The 17619-nt window shown below is 35.7% G+C and overlaps 1 protein-coding gene across 5 annotated transcripts in view; it reads left to right on the top strand.

Annotated features, from left to right (window-relative positions):
- REV1 (REV1 DNA directed polymerase) overlaps positions 1-17619 on the top strand; it is a 53927-nt gene that overhangs the window by 17738 nt on the left and 18570 nt on the right. For 2 of the 5 annotated variants that reach the window (XM_032197528.1, XM_032197545.1), the window contains 7 exons: positions 2785-2934; positions 5363-6078; positions 7887-7994; positions 9101-9217; positions 13817-13949; positions 14974-15102; positions 15833-15987. In XM_032197528.1, the coding sequence (XP_032053419.1) occupies positions 2785-2934; positions 5363-6078; positions 7887-7994; positions 9101-9217; positions 13817-13949; positions 14974-15102; positions 15833-15987 (1508 nt within the window). Of the gene's footprint in view, positions 1-2784; positions 2935-5362; positions 6079-7886; positions 7995-9075; positions 9218-12053; positions 12338-13816; positions 13950-14973; positions 15103-15832; positions 15988-17619 lie in introns of those variants that run through there. The other 3 variants (XM_032197537.1, XM_032197562.1, XM_032197553.1) reach the window with 3 other exon arrangements.

Below are 17619 nucleotides of genomic sequence, written 5' to 3'. Positions count from 1 at the left end.
AAAGATGTGCTGCTAAAGGTATACAAAGCAAAAGTTACGGTTCCCTTGAGCAAAGCTGACATAAACAACTCTATAGGAGCAGGCAGGATGCATCCAGGGGAGCTGAAGAAGCCAGCTCATGTCAGTGCTATACTGCTCTGTCATCTTCAAACATTCATGACAATCAGTTGAAATCACAGAAGATTGGGAAAAGGCAAATGACTTGCCTGTCTCCTAAAAGGGAAAGAAAAAGAAGCCAGAAAATAACAGCACTGTGAACAGCTTCACCACAGTCACTGAAGATAAAGGAATGTGCCTTTCTCGAAGCTATGTCTGGGGTGGCACGCCATGCGTGACCCATCTGGTTGTCCTCTGTGGTGAGGTGACTGGACAACGGGAGAGCAGTAGATAGCATTTGTTTTAACTTCAGTAGGGCTTTTGGCAGTCTTCTGTTGCATTCTTTTAGGCAAATTGAGGAGATGAAGATTGGATAGTGGGCTGCTAAATGGATGAAACACTGTCTCGACTGCTTGACTCAGATGGTAGTGGTCAGCATTTCAGTTGAACTAACATCTGTTTACAAGAGACATTTCTCAAGGGTCCATACCAGAGCTGTTGCAGTTTAGTGGCTTTGTTAACAATATGGCCACTGGTGTGATGACCAATCTGTCTGACACTTCTGAAGCTACATCTGGAGTTCTGTATCTAATTTTGGGCTCCTCATTTACAAGAGTGAGTGCAGTGGAGAACCACCAGGACAAATAGGGGCCTGGAGCATGTGATGTATGACGAGAGGCTGAGGGAGCTGGTTTTGTTCAGCTTGGAGAGAGCACTTTGAAGGGGATCTCATTGCTGTCTTTCATTACCCATATGCAGGTTAAAGAGAACATGGAGCCAGATTTCTCTTCAAGGTGCACAGCAAGAAAAGAAGCAATAGGTGCAAATTGCAGCAAAGAAAGCTTGACTGAGTATAAAGAAAAGATTTTTCACAGTGAAGGAGAGTAAGCACTGGAACAGCTGCCTGAAGAGGCTGTAGAATCTCTGCCCTTGGGGATATTCAGTGTTTGGATGGAGTCAGCCCTGAGCAACCTGAACAAAGTTAGCCTTGCTTTAAGCAGGCTTTGGACTAGAGACCTCTAGAGGTCCTTTCCAACCTAGTTGTTTAATCATTCTAAATTCTGTGATCTAGGGAGTGTGAAAAGGAGAAGGATGTTGAATAGTGCATCTACAAGGAGATTCCCACTGCTGCCTCTTAATACAGCTTGGAGGGGAAAAAGAAAACAAAAACAGCTGTGTATTGATCTGGCAGTGCAGCTACTCCAGTAGTTAAAATCATAGCATGAACAAAATCTGTAAATGCCTTTTTTTTATTTAATGACCTTGAAATTAATGAAATGATTTTGAGATAATTACCTGGGTGGTTATGCAAGTTCACAGAGTGATACAGGAAACATTATAACCACACATTTTAACAGCTGATTGGCTGCATCACCATTTTCTATACAAGAAAGCTTTAGAACTCTACCATGTTATTTTCAACTCTGGCAATATATAGTGTAAATCATATTCCTTTTTAAATGCAATATATTCACATATCAAACAATATTTAAGTGATATATTTAAGAGTTGTTTTTACTATCCCATTCCCATAGAAACCTTACCATGTATCTATGTGTATGCTAGCTGGTTTTAATTTATCTAATTGGGTAATGCAATCTCCCATTGCATTCTTCTCTAATTGCAGCAAGACAGCTCCTCTGAAGGGCTTCTGTTCCACTGTTCAACTCCCTTGACTGTATTACTGATTGGAGCTTGTTAAAAAGCACATCTCCAAGAGCAAGTGTTCAGGTGTTGAAGAACAGCAAAGGAGTTTATGTCACTGAGCTAAATTCTCTTCAAAAATTTAAATCCAATTGTAACTTCAAAACTGAGCGTTAATATTAAGCTGCTTTGATGTGAAAGAGGTTCCTCTGATGCAAGAAGCTTCTGTATCTGACAGCGGTCAGTATGACAAGTAGTACACGAATGAGAGGTGGAATATAGGCTAAGAACGTTATCTTTTCTACCAGCAACATCCATTGGGATGGAGAGATGAAATCATGCAGTAGTGTATTTTTGAGAGGATACCACTTCAGTGTCCATGACTTCACTAAGGAGTTTAGCAGTTACTGAAATACAGTTGTAGTTTCAGCAGGAGAAGGAAAAGAAGAGGGAGATACAGTGGACCATGTAGTACAGAACTGGAATGATTGTGGAGTAGATAATTATGGAATGTCTATTTGGATTTTTTTTTTCTCTCTAGATTTCTTCAGTGGATTTTCTCACAAGAAGGGGTAATTATTCTTTTGGAACGGAAAAAGTGGGAGTTCCTCTTTAATAGTGAACTGCATCCTAGCAGAATTCTTTCAAGATCTGCCCAAATTTGCTTGGAACACTTGTACCTGAATTGCGTCAAGTTAGAGATCAGTCAGCATTGCTCAGTTAGAATAACCTGGACCATTCATGATAGATATAGATTGATTATTATCACTTTTGACTGGTTGTTGTTTGTTTTTTGAAATGAAATATATGGGTATGACAAACTGACCCCACACAACTGTGCAAATGTCTTTTTTAGTAAAGACAGACATCACCACATTGGATTGAACTGAGAAGTAATTTCTAGTTACTGGAGGGAAGAGGGTTTTAGAAGGGACAATAAGTGCGTATTGCAGAACAGAAATGGTAATCAACAAAATAATAGCTTATTGTATATTTTCTTAAGATGCTTTTAAATGTAACCTATTCCTTTTTTGTTTGTTTCAGCATAAAAGCTGGACGTCTCCTCTCGCACATTCCGTATCAGCTTTACACCAAGCAGTCAAGTGTTCAAAAAGGTCTCAGTTTTAATAGCATATGCAAACCTGAAGATGCCATGCCAGGTCCAAGCAATATAGCTAAAGATCTCAACAGGGTGTAAGTGTTTCTAATCATATGTGCTGATGCTAATCATTCAACCATAACTATACAACGTTTTTAAATTGATTTCAGCTTTATAGGTAGCAAACTCTAAGGAACTGAAATAAAAAGTAGAAGTACATGTGATATAATTATAATATTTTCTTCAGCTTCAGACAATGAGTCTGAGGGTGACCTCATGGCATCCTGCTGTCTCCTCACGAGGGAAGCAGAGGGGCAGGTGCTGAGCTCTGCTCTCTGAGGACAGTGACAGGACCTGAGGGAACAGCATGGAGCTGTGACGGGAGGATCAGGCTGGGTGTTAGGAAAAGATTCTTTACCATCTCTCCAGGGAAGTGGTCACAGCACCAAGTCTGCCGGAGTTCAAGAAGCCTTTGAACAATGCTGTCAGATCTAGGGTTTGATTTTTTGGGTGGTCCTGTGTGGAGCCAGGAGTTGAACTTGATGATTCTTGTGGGTCCCTTCCAACTTGGGAGATCAGATGATTCCATAAGTAGTTGAAGATGGAACTTCAATTCTCTTGACTCCAAGGTTTGTCTCTAATCTTTAGATGACACTGCTTGATAACATGACCTGGGAGTCCCTCTACATGTAGTGTATCTGTATGAAAGCAACAGGCATACATTAAAGGATTCTGACTAGTAACACTGAAAAGTAGGTCTTCATTTCAATCATTTTTTGATTACTTTAGCTAAAGGTATCTAGGAACAAATATTAATGCATGCTACTAGTTAAATTCTTAGTTTAGCCTCTCTTTAAAAAAATAAGTGTACCTTACATATGATAGCACGAAGATTTGAGTGAAGCTCAAGAGAGAAAATGGATTAAAAAATCCTATTACAACAAAGAATTTTCTTAAAAGACTGCTAGAAGGGAACAGAATCAAAGACAGTAGCAAAACTCTGGTAGAGAAGTTAGAAGGTGAAAAGAAGCCTTCGGCTTGAACAGTGTGTTCTGTAGAGGTGAATTTATTCTTTTTTAATTAAGATGGTTATTGTATTTTTTTCAGAAGAATCTGTTTTACTTTGTTGTACAGAGACGAGAATGACAGTATGGTTGAGGTTGGAAGGGACCTCTGGAGATCATCTGGTTCAATGCCCTTGATCAAGCAATACCAAAGATACTGTACAACATATTATAGTTTGGTTATGGTGATCTCCGTTCTTCCACAGTCCACTGATGAATTTAAAATCCAGTTGTGTGTAATGCTGGGGAGACTTTACCATGAATAAGATTTTATATTTTTAGGAATAGATAAAACTGGAACACAAAATGTGAATATCCTAAGCAGTATTTCTTACCCATATTTTGAATGGCGTGTGATATTTTCAACATCACCTCTAGCTATTGAGTTGTTGATGTTTTTTAAATGCAAGGAATATTCAGATTTGTAAAAATATTAATTTAATCTCAAATTGTAAATTTAAAAGTCGCCTTTACACTGTGATACTACGTACCACTGGATATACCACTTTCAAGCATGCAACTCCTCAAAACTGTTATGTTGAATATAATTTATAATTGTGATAATCTTAACAAAATTATAACAATTAAATTGCTTTCTGGTATACTGGATAGTTAATTATTACCCATGTGTTTTTTGTGAGTGTACTTAAATTGCTAGCTTTGGGAGTTGGGAGTGGTAGTTGTTTTTTCCAGCAGACCTAGAGTATGCGCAGCTTTCAAAGGCTATGTTTTTAATTCTGCTTAGGATTGCTATAAAGTTAATTTTTTTGGAATAAAAGCTTTGTCTTCACAGCATCAAAGTAAATATAAATTGCCAGTGCTCTTGTGGAAGAAAATTTCGTTTTGCATGCTTAAAAGATGAAAAATATTCTTGCCCTTAAAAAAAAAATAAAAAATGTTTGATTTACAGAGCTTGAACAGGTTTCTCCTTGAGAGAAGATAAAAGGAATCTAACACATTGAACTAAATCGCTTTCTAAAAAATTGAAATTTTCTATTTGTACTTTTTTTTTGTAAAAAGAAGAGTAAAATTACATCTGTTGACTTAAAAAATAATTTTAAACTCTCCTAATTATTCATGCACCATTTATACTGTCCATGGCAATACAGTTCTGTTATCAAATAAATAATTATTGTAATTCCATTGGAGACTGATAGTCAAAATAAAGGGCTTGGGAATAGGAGTGCCCAAAATCATGCTGACATTAGAAAAGCTGTGTAACATCCTGGTAATGCTGCATTAATAACAGAGTAAATCTGAAATTTTTTGTACAGCTCTACAATGTTTTGTGACATTGAGAGGACGTAGCCCAGAATTTGAGATAATTGTCCTGAGACTGTAAAAACTTCCCAGGTATACACTGATAACAACTGATAAGATAATACCTGGCACTTGAAGTGACCTGTAAATATGTCTTTTTAATAAAAGAAACTATATTAAATTATCATATCTGTTTCAGAAATCATATTAAAAAGTGTGAGATGGAAAGTGAGATCACACCCAATGGAACAAGTAGCTGGAATGAAGAAGAGGAAGAAGAAGATGGCGGTTTGGCATTTACAGAGCTGGAGCAGATCCTTCCTGGAAGGAAACAGAACGGCATTCAGTCTCAGAAGGACAGCACTGCCATTTTTAACGGACACACACACAACACTTGTACCAGTGCCTTAAAGACGCAGGATTGCTCGGTGCCCTCCAGCAACAGCGTTGCAAGTAGGTTCTCTCCAGGCCCTGTGCAGGAGGAGGACAAGACAGAAAAAGGCATGGTTGACTTTAGAGACTGCACAACGCAGCAGTTGCAGCAAAGCAACAAAAATACAGACTTTTCGTGGAATCCACATAGGACTATGAGTAATTCATCCTCATCTTCATCTTTGCACAGTAATACTAAAATAAATGGTGCTCACCACTCCACTGTTCAGGGGCCTTCAAGCACAAAAAGCACTTCTGTACCTAATCCTAGCAAGGCAGCTTCCTTACCTGTGTCCAAACCTTCAGATTGTAATTTCATTTCTGACTTTTATTCGCGTTCAAGACTACATCATATATCAACGTGGAAGAGTGAATTGACTGAGTTTGTCAACAGCCTGCAGAGAAAAAACAGCGGTGTCTTTCCAGGAAGGGAAAAATTAAAAAAATGGAAAGCAGGCAGGTCTGCACTTAAAACTGACACAGGTAGATACTTGTTTAAGAAGGTTTATGTTGAGAAGGTACCTTATATCTTTGTTCACACAGTGAATGTCTAAATGAGGTGAATTAGGTTAATGTTCAATATTCACATTACAGGCTGTCTGGAAATGCTTGTGACTTCGATGTGCTGAAAACTAAAAGATCAACTACTTCTGTGTTTGTTAAATTGTGACTTAATGCAATACTCTGGTCTGTTTTCAATACTTCTTGTAGAAATACTGTTCCTGACTTTACAAAGATATGTAGATTGATCGAAGGGGTGAAAATATATCTATCAAAATGTGCAGGTTTGCAGTTGCCATGTGAAAGCCTGAAGGAAAAAAAAACACATTGCTACTTTTATATAGTTCAGTGTGAAAAATTGAAAGATGAGTAACATTTGGAAATGAGATACTAACAAAAAACTAATTTAGATTTCTGTGTACCTCTGGGTCTGTTTAAATGGGTAATAGTGTCATATGAGACTTCTGAACCTGGCATGTGACAGAAGAGAAATGTTTTGTCATTATATTGCACATCAAGGGCCAAAATTAATGTGTAATTTATGAGAGGCAAAGTGTTGCACATAGCAATTTAAGTATTTTGCATCTTTAGAATCTTAATTTAGTCTTATGCAATTAAAAGGCTAGTTCTGTTCTGTTAAAGAGATTGACTCTGCTATGCTACAAAAATATTCACTTATCATATGAAAATATGCTCCAGATGATGAAGTACCACGTTCTAAAAATGTATTGTTAGATAAATAATTTAATGGATTTTATGTTTATGCTATCACGCCCCAGTTATAAAACATGTTAGCTTATAAACTACCTTAATGCATAATTTTCTGACAAAACATGGTATAAGCTAATATATCTTTCTCTTTGATTTGGCCTGGAGAATTCAAATAATTGCTCTGTTTCAGCTGACAAGTAGCAAATTCTGAGGTACCAACTTGATTGCATAATTTGTAAATAGGCCCCTCATAAGACAGTCTTCTTGTTCTTGTTTTGGTTTGTTTGTTTGGTTTGGTTTTTATGAACGAGCCCCAATGGTAAATTATGAAAAACAGGAAAGCATTTTTTGATTATTCAGCAGTTGCCACTGTTGTCAGGCAACACAATTCAGTTAATATGTGAAGTATTTTTTTCCACTATTACACAGTGTGTATTGTTCAAATTATGATATTTTTTGTTAGTTGTAGCTTCCTCTAGTAAGTCAGCAACATAGACTTAGACTTGAGCATCTAGAATAATTGACAAAAGTATGTTAGCTGTGTAAGTTCTTCAGTCTTTAGTTGTCTTGCTCATGTTTGCATGAACGTAGGACAGCAGCGATGAAATCCAATTGTGTAGAATGTTTAACACTCATTTTGTGTGTTTGATGAAGAATCAAAGGTAGTTCTCAGTGCAGCTGAACTTTTTTTTTTTTTAGTCTTTTAGACCAGTCTTCTGATCAACAAACAAAAACGTTCTCTGCTGCGTATTGAGTGTTAACACAGTGGAGTTAAGATTCAGTTTCCATAATGTGCATTAATCTCCTTGGGTTGAGGGAACTTGATATAGCAAGGCAGAAATTGTTAATTGCAAGAAAATAAAATGGAAACCTCAAGTTGATGAATTTTTTAGGGTGCTTAGCTACTGTATATTTACATTACTGTGAGAATTTAGGAAATGTGTATGGTGTGGAGAAACAGAAGTCTTTTTAACTTAAGATGGTTTAAAAAAAAATTATAGTCCTTGATGACTACTGTAATTAGTACTGAAGTATATAAATTAGGGTTCAAGTTTTCTATTGGTATATCTTCATACTAGGTAATGTGTCTGTTGCAAGCTCAGCCAAGCCACAGAGCTGTATAATGCACGTGGATATGGATTGCTTCTTTGTGTCTGTGGCTACCCGAAATAGACCCGATCTCAAAGGTAAGTATTTCATTCAAGATACTACAATTTCCTCAGTTGAGCCTTAAAAAAAAAAAAAAAAAAAAAAAAGAGAGAGAGAGAAGCTGTAGAAATGAACTTGGTTATTCTTTTTTGTTATCGTTGTCTGATATTCAGACCATGTGACTTTCACATCCTTATTTTCTCACAATCCAAAAGCAAATGGAAGAGAAAGCCGGAATTGCCATTAGAAGTTCGAGCATGCGATCATCCTTACAACACGCAAAGAGTTAGCGGAGCTCCTTAGCAAGTTGTTTGTTTTCTAAAAGCGTAACATTCAGAAATGGAAATACTAGTTCTGTGACGCTGAACTTTGCTGGTGCCCAAGTCTGAAGACTTGGTGCAGTGTTGACTCTCTGATGCCCAGCTATCATAGACCTTGTGAATGAAGAAGAGTGAGCTGTGTAATTCCTTTCTTCTGCCCAAAAGCAGGAGCAATAGTGTCAAAGATGGTTCTAGTCTGTGTGTGTCTTTAAAACTTATTTCCTGCCAAGTTTCAAATTCCTTTACTAGAACATAAAGAACCGAGGACTTTCTGCAAGTATTTTTTTCTGTTCCGTAGAAGCCTGCCAGAACTTTTACTGTGTAAATTAGCTTGCTGTAGAAAAATTATGGAGGTGTTGATATTACTAAAGTCAAAAGTTTAGCTAGAGACTTGATGTTACACAGGTAATTTAACAAATGAAACTGAGCGTGATGGTATGCATATGCTCTCTTACTTAAGCTAAGTATTTAAAATCAATACGGTGTTTGCTGTGTCTTAAACTAATGAATCATTAGGGCATTGGTGAAGTTTCACAACTTTGATTTGTAGTAATTACTAAGGACAAACAAATATGGTTGTGTTTTCACCCTTTCAAAACTTCTCTCTTTGCTTTCTAATTGCAGTCATGAAATCCATAGTGTCAGTGCAAAATCACTTCCATGGCAGTTTCCTCCCTAATGCTGTTGAGAGTGTGTAAGCTTGAAAGAAATCACTAAAAATAGAGCAGACTTCTTTATAATCTTACCTTAGTTACAGAGTTATTAAAACGTAAGTTATTAGCAGTGTTGACATAATTCTAAATATGGGCATTTCTTCTCCACAGGAAAGCCAGTAGCTGTTACTAGCAACAGAGGGGCCGGAAAGGCACCGCTGCGCCCTGGTGCAAACCCCCAGCTTGAAAGGCAATATTACCAGAATAAGCTATTGAATGGCAAAGCAGGTACAGATAAGTCTGTTTGTTTATATTGTTTTGTTATTGAAGACTTTTTCCTTAACATGCATAATAGAACAACTGTTATTGTTTCTTGTGCAGAATTTCAGAAAAACGTCTTTGGAAACTAATGCTCTGTGGCCTCAGTGTTGATGTGCCACTGACTTTTTTTATCAGTTTTCTTTGTGCAATGTGGGTGAATTATTTTCAAGTAATTTTAGATTTTAATTTATTGAGTATAAGGTATACTAAGTAATCTTAAGTAAGAAATACAGTCTGGGATCATTCAGTTCTGAGTAAACCTATTATAGAGAAGAAGGTACAAAATGAATTTTATAAGGCTACTTTTTTTAATTATAAAAGTAGAAATGACAGTAAATGGCAGATTAGAAAAACAATTGAAGTTGGCTTTTGAATTGTATGGGTACAATATCAGTGTACAGTGAGTTAATTTGGGTGCTTCTTATTGCATTTCGGGTGTCTGGAAGTTCTGTGGCAACTCCCATGAGTAATTTGTTTTCTCAAAACCAGGGCATTTGTTGTAATTTTAGAATTCATTACTTTCCTACAGCAATGTTGAAATTTTTTACTTTGTGTGTAAACAAAACGTACTATTAGTGAGAAGCTTTATTATTGTTGGACTGCCTGAACTGCATTTACTATGAGAAAGTAAATTGCTAAACCTAAGTAGCAACTTTTCTTCTTTTTTTTTTTTCTTTTTACAACAGTCTGCATAATCAGTTTGAAGTTTTAAGTAACTAAGTATCTTTGTGCCCTTACTTAATTTCAGTTTAGATTTGGAAATTATTTTTCCTCTGCCCCTCATCGGTGCACTTTTCTTACCTGCCTTGCAGTAGGAAATGCTGTTGTTGTAAAGATTACTGTTCAGTTAGTTTTATTGTTGATGCAAGAGGTGAAAAAAGCTTGTTCTTCCATGGTTGTTTCTGAAATGTTAGCACTCTTTAACAAAAAAACAAACAAACAAAACTCTAAAATTTTATAGATTTGCAAGGGCATTTGGAAACAAGATATTACAGGAAGTGCTGCCATTTCATTTGCGTTTCTGATGCAGTTTCACACTTGGAAACTGAAGTAGAATATATGTTAGTGGAACCCATTGGCCTTGAACTTTCAAAAGACTCTTCAGGATGCTCCAGACTTAGCTTGTGCTGTGTTGGCAATGCCATGTATAAGCGTGTTACAAAGATAGCTGTGGTTTTTATGGAGTTGGGTTTCTGTAGTAATGGCTTGTGTATGAACTATTTATTGGTAGCTCAGTTTTACACAGTGGTGTCGTAACTTTTATTAGGTCCTTAGACAGGATAAGGATGTGACTTAATATAGTCGAGCAAAATCTGGAGAGTGAGGTGGTTAAAATTAAGGAAGTTTAGCTGATAACCAGCATGTTCTTTATGATTCACAAATTCAGTAGTATCTTTTCCACTATATGTATTGCTTAAAGGTACAGCACATTTCAGCCTCATTGTGTAACAAACTCAGTTTCTTACTGCAGCAGCTTTTTCTGAACGTACACACATTCATGTCTTTTAACTTCACCATCCAATCTCACTGGCTTGCACACAGGCAGGCAGCTATCTCTTTCTTTCTTGATACTTAGTCTGATTATACAACCTGTTGTTTTGGTGAAAGGATTTTTTCTTAACACTCTTTTTACAGTCTCAATCTTACTAGCTGCAGGTTCAGAATATATTTTGGTCTCTAATTTTTATCTCCATATACAATGTTTTTATCAACGAAAATGCACCATGCTGTTTCTGCTTGCATTTTCATAAGTACATGAGTTGTCTTTTGGGGAGAAGAAATTACAATTAGTTACAGTCTTAGATGAAAAGATGGAAGTGCAGGTTAGGTTTTTCTAACACCACGGTATCTTAGAAGGTGTACGTGAAACACTTCACAGCATGTGCTTAATTGTGCCATGCCACAGGTAAATATGGTCCAGCAGGCACATATTTCACATAGAAAAATGCTTTTTCTAAAATATCAAAAATACCAATTCCTAAACTGTACTCTGTTAAACATAACACAATTGAGTTTGGGGGGAATGTTTTGTAAGTTGAAATAAAAAGGTAGTTGGGAACAACTTTCAGCACAAATATATTTTTGCATCCATGTTTCACCATGGAACCAACTTCATTTTGTAATGCTTCATGCTTTTCAGACCGTTGTCTGATTTTTGCCTTCTCCAGGTCTTTCCTATTAGAAAAAAATGTTTTAAATTAACAACCAGCAAAACAAAGAAAAAGAAAAACTTATGAATCACTTAGTTTCACCAAATACTGAATTCTGCAGCTTCAGCTACCTTTTTTTTTTTTTTTTTTTGCACACTACTTCTTTAGTGATACTGGTTTTCCTGCCTTTGATCTGCATTGTTAGACAGATATCTATTATCAAGGGAATCTTGGATCTTTTATGAAATACTTTCTTTTTCCTGTTTGAATTCATCCAAATATGTATAACTTCTAAATTAAAAAAATTCTCTAAATCTCCAAATTGGAGATGGACTTCCTGAGTAGTAGAAATTATTTCTCTACATACGTGCCATCTTTAACATTCATGTCCTAAAGTTAGAGGATTAACATATGTTAATCAAAATTCATAGTTTGTGGTCTTTTTTTCCATGGCCAGGATGCCCAAGATGTGAATGTTTTTTAGGCTTCCTTTCCCCCAACCCTAGTATCTCCCCCCGTTTTTCATTCTAAAGAGCAGCAGTTTTTAACCATCATATTAGTCACAGATTTATTCTCAGCGATTTCTTTTTCACAGACTTGGGTCCTGGCCTCTGATTTCTCCATCCGTTGCTCCACATTCACCATGTGCCTGTCTAGTTTCCCAGCTTTTGGTGAGAGGTTCTCTACCTTGCCTTCCATTGAGGACAATGTGTTCTGCATTGCCCTGAATTTCACATGAAGTGACTCCATCAGCTCATGGGGGGATCTGCTCTGCTGCGATGTGGAAAAAGTCGACGAGTCCAATGAAGATAGACAAGATGACAGCATCATCTCAGGCCAGGGCACAGGAAGGCACGGACTAAAGAAATTGTTCTTGTCATTCTTACCTTTAGTTGGGGCACAATTTTGCTCTAATTTTCAGCTGCAGACATCTTAGGTAACTTACTGAGCTCATCATACATTAAAATATTTAAGACATAAAAAGGTACATGAATTTAGCAGAAATTCTGAATAAAAGCAGCTTTTCACATGAGTTAGGTTCTGCCCCTGCTGTCTCCACTCGTTGCAACACTTTCTCTGGTCTGATACCAACTTGCCTGTGCATGCAGCACCATGTTTCCTTTCAGTCATGTGGTTAGTGTGTCAGTTGTTCGTACCGTGAAAGATATTTAGGCACTGCGACACTGAAGAAAATTCCATTGATTATAATAAAGGTGTTTTGATATTAAATAGATTGTAGAATGAAAAGGAACTACTAGATGCATAGTAGGTTTCATTTTAAGTAAGCAGACATTTTTTGTCTGTGTGATATCTTCTTGTTTTGATTCTGATGAGTTTGGGAGGGCATAGTGGTTACTGCATCTAGACATTTTTTCAGACTGATCAGTTGTTCAGAGTACAGGCGTGTATCTTTCAAGGTTTGCATACCATGAAAACTCAAATAGAATGTTCCACTCAATTCCAGTATTCTGTTATGAAATAGTTTTAGTATCTAGTGTATCGTGGACCTGATGGGCTCGTTAAAACTTACCTGAGAGATGTATAGAATTAGGAAAGGTCTGTCTCATTTTAAAAGTCTGTGGCTGCAGCGTTTATATTTTTTTTTGTCTTTTTGATCCAAGAGAAATTTATGGTGATACTTGAAAGAAGTTGATATATTTGATGTATTCTGATCAAATATGTAGTAGGAAGAAACAAAAAGTTTTGTTGATTAATTTCCCCATAAGAGTGTTAGAGGAAATACAAGGTACTAGCCCGTGTTTTATTTTGTTTTAATTTGATAAAATTAGCCTTCTTGTTATTTCACTTCATCCCTTAAAAAAATCACTTCGAGGTATCTAGATTAAGTAATTATTAGAGTGTAGTTTTAAAATAATAGGTTATAAGTATCATGAACAGTGGAATTGTATTTTGAATGTAGTTGCTTTGTTCTGGTGGTAGGTAGTGGTGCATTCTAGGAAGGAATATAGCTAAGCATCTTGTTCTGGCAAGCGCTTGGCAAATTTGCTTACAGGATAGGCTTGTAGCAGTCTCAAGCATTGGATCATTTTATTGTTATTAAAGCTAACTGAGATAAGTCTTATTTTACAGCATGGTGTATGTAGCCACCAACAAGCTGTTGTCTAGTATTTGGGGGGAAAACAGAAATGGAATTTCTCTGTAGCACAGTATTCTTTTCAGTAACGTGTGCAGACCTACCTGTAGAGAGAGGTTACTGTGTGGGGGCTTCTGTGTTTTTACTTTATTTTTTTGTTTACCTTGACTATGATGTGAATCAGTATAGTATTAACTTCTCACCAACAGTAGTATAGAAATTGTATCAAATATAATCTATTATTTTTACTTAATTTACATTGATTCTGTTGAACTCCTAAGAAAAATATTATAAAAATGAATATAAATATTATTTTCCAAGCAGAAATTAGAGTACCTGATAAGCTGGACTCATCATTCTGGGAGCATCCGGATTCCACGCACATGAATGGAGGTGACTTCAACCAGACAGTTCTGTCCATGGCTGAAATTGCTTCTTGTAGTTACGAAGCCAGGTAGGTAAAAGTTACCTATCAATTGCTTGAAAAATCTCATACACATAGGCATAAAATGTAAAACAAACAAACAAACAAAAAAAAAAAAAGGCAGTTGTTAGGTCACATTTCCTTAAACTTACCCAGATCAAGAAAGGTTTTTCTTTTAAGAAGTTGTGGTTAAATAGGCTGTTAGAATTTAGCACAAGGTTTTCACTGTGCATGTTGCTGATTCTTAAACGCTGTTTAATAGCTCTCCGCCTACCCTACATGTTACTTAAAACAAAACCTATTAAGGGAAACCTTGTCATTCACAGTGATGCTGTTGGTTTCATAATGTTATCTTCATTTCATTGCATCCAAACTGCATTATTTCATGGAATTAAGAACACCTTGTTACTGAAGGTTTTAGTTAAAATGAGACAATGGTAAGTGTTATTACTAAGAACTTTCTTGCAAATTATGTTGAGCACCAAGATAGCATAGTTTATAAATATTCAGAATATGAAACAACTGTTATAAAGAACCACAGTGTTGAAAAGTAAGACCTTATTCTCTGATAAAAGTAATACTCCAGAAATTGTGCGTTTGTTGGATCCTTTCTCAAGAGTGCTAGGGTAGGCAGGTTTACACTTCTACATTGAAAAGTTAGCTTGTTTATTACAGCAGCAAAATGTTATAAATCTGCACAGTGGTTAGTGGAAAGTGGAAAAACAGCTATCTTAGTCACTGTAGTATATGTTTGCATTTTATTTAAAAATAAAATGGCAAGTATTGCTTTCTAGAGACTTTCCATCTTAAGCATGTTTCCAAGGATAGGCTGTCCAAGCTGCATGCCTGAATATTATACAGTTAATTCAAATACTCTATTTGCAGTTGTTTTTCTTGCCATTTGCTAGCAGTTGAACTTAATCCTTTTTATTGATGTTATTGAATTTATTTATTTTTGTAGGAAAAGACTAGTAACTCATTTGGAAACAGCGCATATTAACATAATCTGTGGAAAAGTTGATACAGTATTTGTGTGCTTTTTATTAATTTTTAGACAAGTCGGCATAAAGAATGGAATGTTTTTTGGCCAAGCAAAAAAGTTGTGTCCAAATCTTCAAGCAGTTTCATATGATTTTGATGCATACAAAGAAGTTGCACAGACCGTGTATGAAATACTAGCAAGGTAAGGTGTACTGTGTGATTATATGTTCTTCTATGGTAAGATTATCAAGCATATTTTAATATGCTACTGTTAATGCCATTTTTTTAATTTAATATTTTCATTCCACTTTACTCTTTAACTTCATTAAAACTATTACTGTTTAAGTCTGTCTTTTGTAGTATTTTCATTACTTTTCTTATGCTGAGCGCTGTCCTTCTTCTGAGTATTCTTTTATCTTGAAGCCAAACAGTCAATGTCAGGCTTCCAAAGAAGTCATTGTTAAACTTGCTACTGATAACACTATGAGAAGTGGGTCTCTCCTTACTACTGAGATTCTTCCAAGGTGTTTTATTTTTTTTCTGCGGTTTCTTTGGTGGGCTTGGGTGTGTTTTTTTTTTTTGTGTGTGTTTTTTTGAGTAATTTAAGAATGGATTATTGGAATAACAACTATTAGAAACTACTTTCTGATTTAAAATGCACTCGAACAAAACTGGAAATTTGTTAGTGTGACTGAAAAACAAGCATTCAACTTTTGCTCCAGCTGTCACTTTAAAAGCATGATGCATGTTGAAATTTGTCCTACATTAGTGATGTTACTGTAATGTGCTGTTCTAGGATTTTTAATATGTTGTGTCATACAAAATAAGCAGGGAAATGCCACCACAAAAGGAAGACTTTATTTGCTACATATTTGTTTTAACAGATGGTGAGCTGTTGCTGGTGTTTCACCTCCTTTACTTTGTGTTGATAGCTATACTCATAACATCGAAGCAGTCAGTTGTGATGAAGCACTAGTAGATATCACTGAAATCCTTACAGAGACCAGATTGACTCCTGATGAGTTTGCAAATGCTATCCGCACCGAAATCAAAGCCCAAACTAAATGCACTGCTTCTGTTGGGATGGGTAAGTACTTTATTTCACTTCCATTTACAGGGACTGCCCGCTTTTGTTAGGCGTATCAAAGCTATATAAGATTGCACACTTACAAGTTATGGCAATGTGGAATATATTGCCATTTACATCAAATTACCATAAATGAAAATGCAAGTAAATCTTCATAAGTGGAAAGTTTTTGCTTAAAACTTATAAAATTACTATCACTTCTCCTTTGATATCTGAACAATAAGCTAAAATTCCATCTGTGCGATATTCTTACATACGTTTTAATGAAATGCTACTGTATTTTCCCAGTAAATAGAAAAACGGGTACAGACTCTGTTGCTTATAGAAGAAGGCAGTAAGAGTTTATGAGGATTTAACATAATTATAAGGTGTTGAAAGCAAAGATCTCTGTGATTTGTAGCAGGTATTGTATATGAAATTACATATCTAAAAAGACTTTTTTGTTGCTGTTCCTAACAGTATTAGACTTAAGCATCTGTAAATACATATGCTAAGTGTACATAAGTATATAAAATCCACTTGTGATGTAAGCAGAATTCTCCCTTTATTTCTTATGATACCATAGTAGCAGAGGGACTAGTTCTCTAGATTCCTGTTTGTTTTTTACTCTCTTATATGTATACTTAGTGTTTTATTTTTTCTATAGAAAGAGCAGACTTACTTTAAAAAGTATTTTTTTATAATCTGATATACTAGTTCTCTTTCTGATTTTAAGAGACAAATACATGTGAGGAAATACTTTTTAAATATTTTTTTGTGAGATTTTTGAAAAGTGTCCTTTAGAGAAATATGGTAGGTATTGTACAAGAACTTTTCTTTCACTCATAATTCATGAAGTAAAGGAATCAGAAGAAACAGTTACACTATTACAAGAATGTAGAGACATGATTTCGAAGATGTGGTCTATCAGAAATACCTTGTGTAAGTGATCTATATGTTGCCTGATGGGAAAGTGTACCAATATAATAGAATGTAAATTTGAACAGATGCTGCTATACTATAGAGATCTCTAAAAACTATTTATTTCTGATTAGAGATAAATTAAGAATACCAGTTGAAATAAATTTAATTTTTACCCTAGAGATTCTAATGGCTAAACTAAACTGATTTAAACAATGCTGGTGAAAGATTAAACACTCATCTGTAAACATTCTGTATCCTGATTTTTCATTTGTTAAGTGAGGTATTAATTTTTTCCTACTTTATTTCAGTGTTCTGGGAATAATGATTAAAGAAAATAAATCACTAAGATTTTGTGGTATTAGAGGCTGTGTTGGTGTGTTTGGTAGATAAGAGGATCAGAACTCTTCAGTACTCTATAGACAGAACAAGGATCTCCAAAGTTAAACAGAAGATTGAATGGGGACTATCAAGAATTGCTTCATCAGATAACTTCTCAGGAGAAACAATGGACACAAAATTCTGTGTTGCTGTACTTACTTTCTAAAATTTTAGAGTAGACTAAAATAATATGAACACAGATGGAAGGAAAATAGTGATAGTAGCGCATAGTGCTGAGAGCTCTGGATTCCCCTGACGTTTTTATCAGCTTGCTTTATCTTAGAACGAGGCACCTGTGTAGCAATAATGAATCTATTTGGGTATCATTTCAGAGCTGATGTTGGCTGGGCA

This window comes from Aythya fuligula, chromosome 1 (genome assembly GCF_009819795.1).
Source record: "Aythya fuligula isolate bAytFul2 chromosome 1, bAytFul2.pri, whole genome shotgun sequence".
NCBI classification, from domain to species: domain Eukaryota; kingdom Metazoa; phylum Chordata; class Aves; order Anseriformes; family Anatidae; genus Aythya; species Aythya fuligula.
The sequence above is the reverse complement of the archived record's forward strand: the minus strand, read 5'-3'. Positions and strand labels throughout refer to the sequence as shown.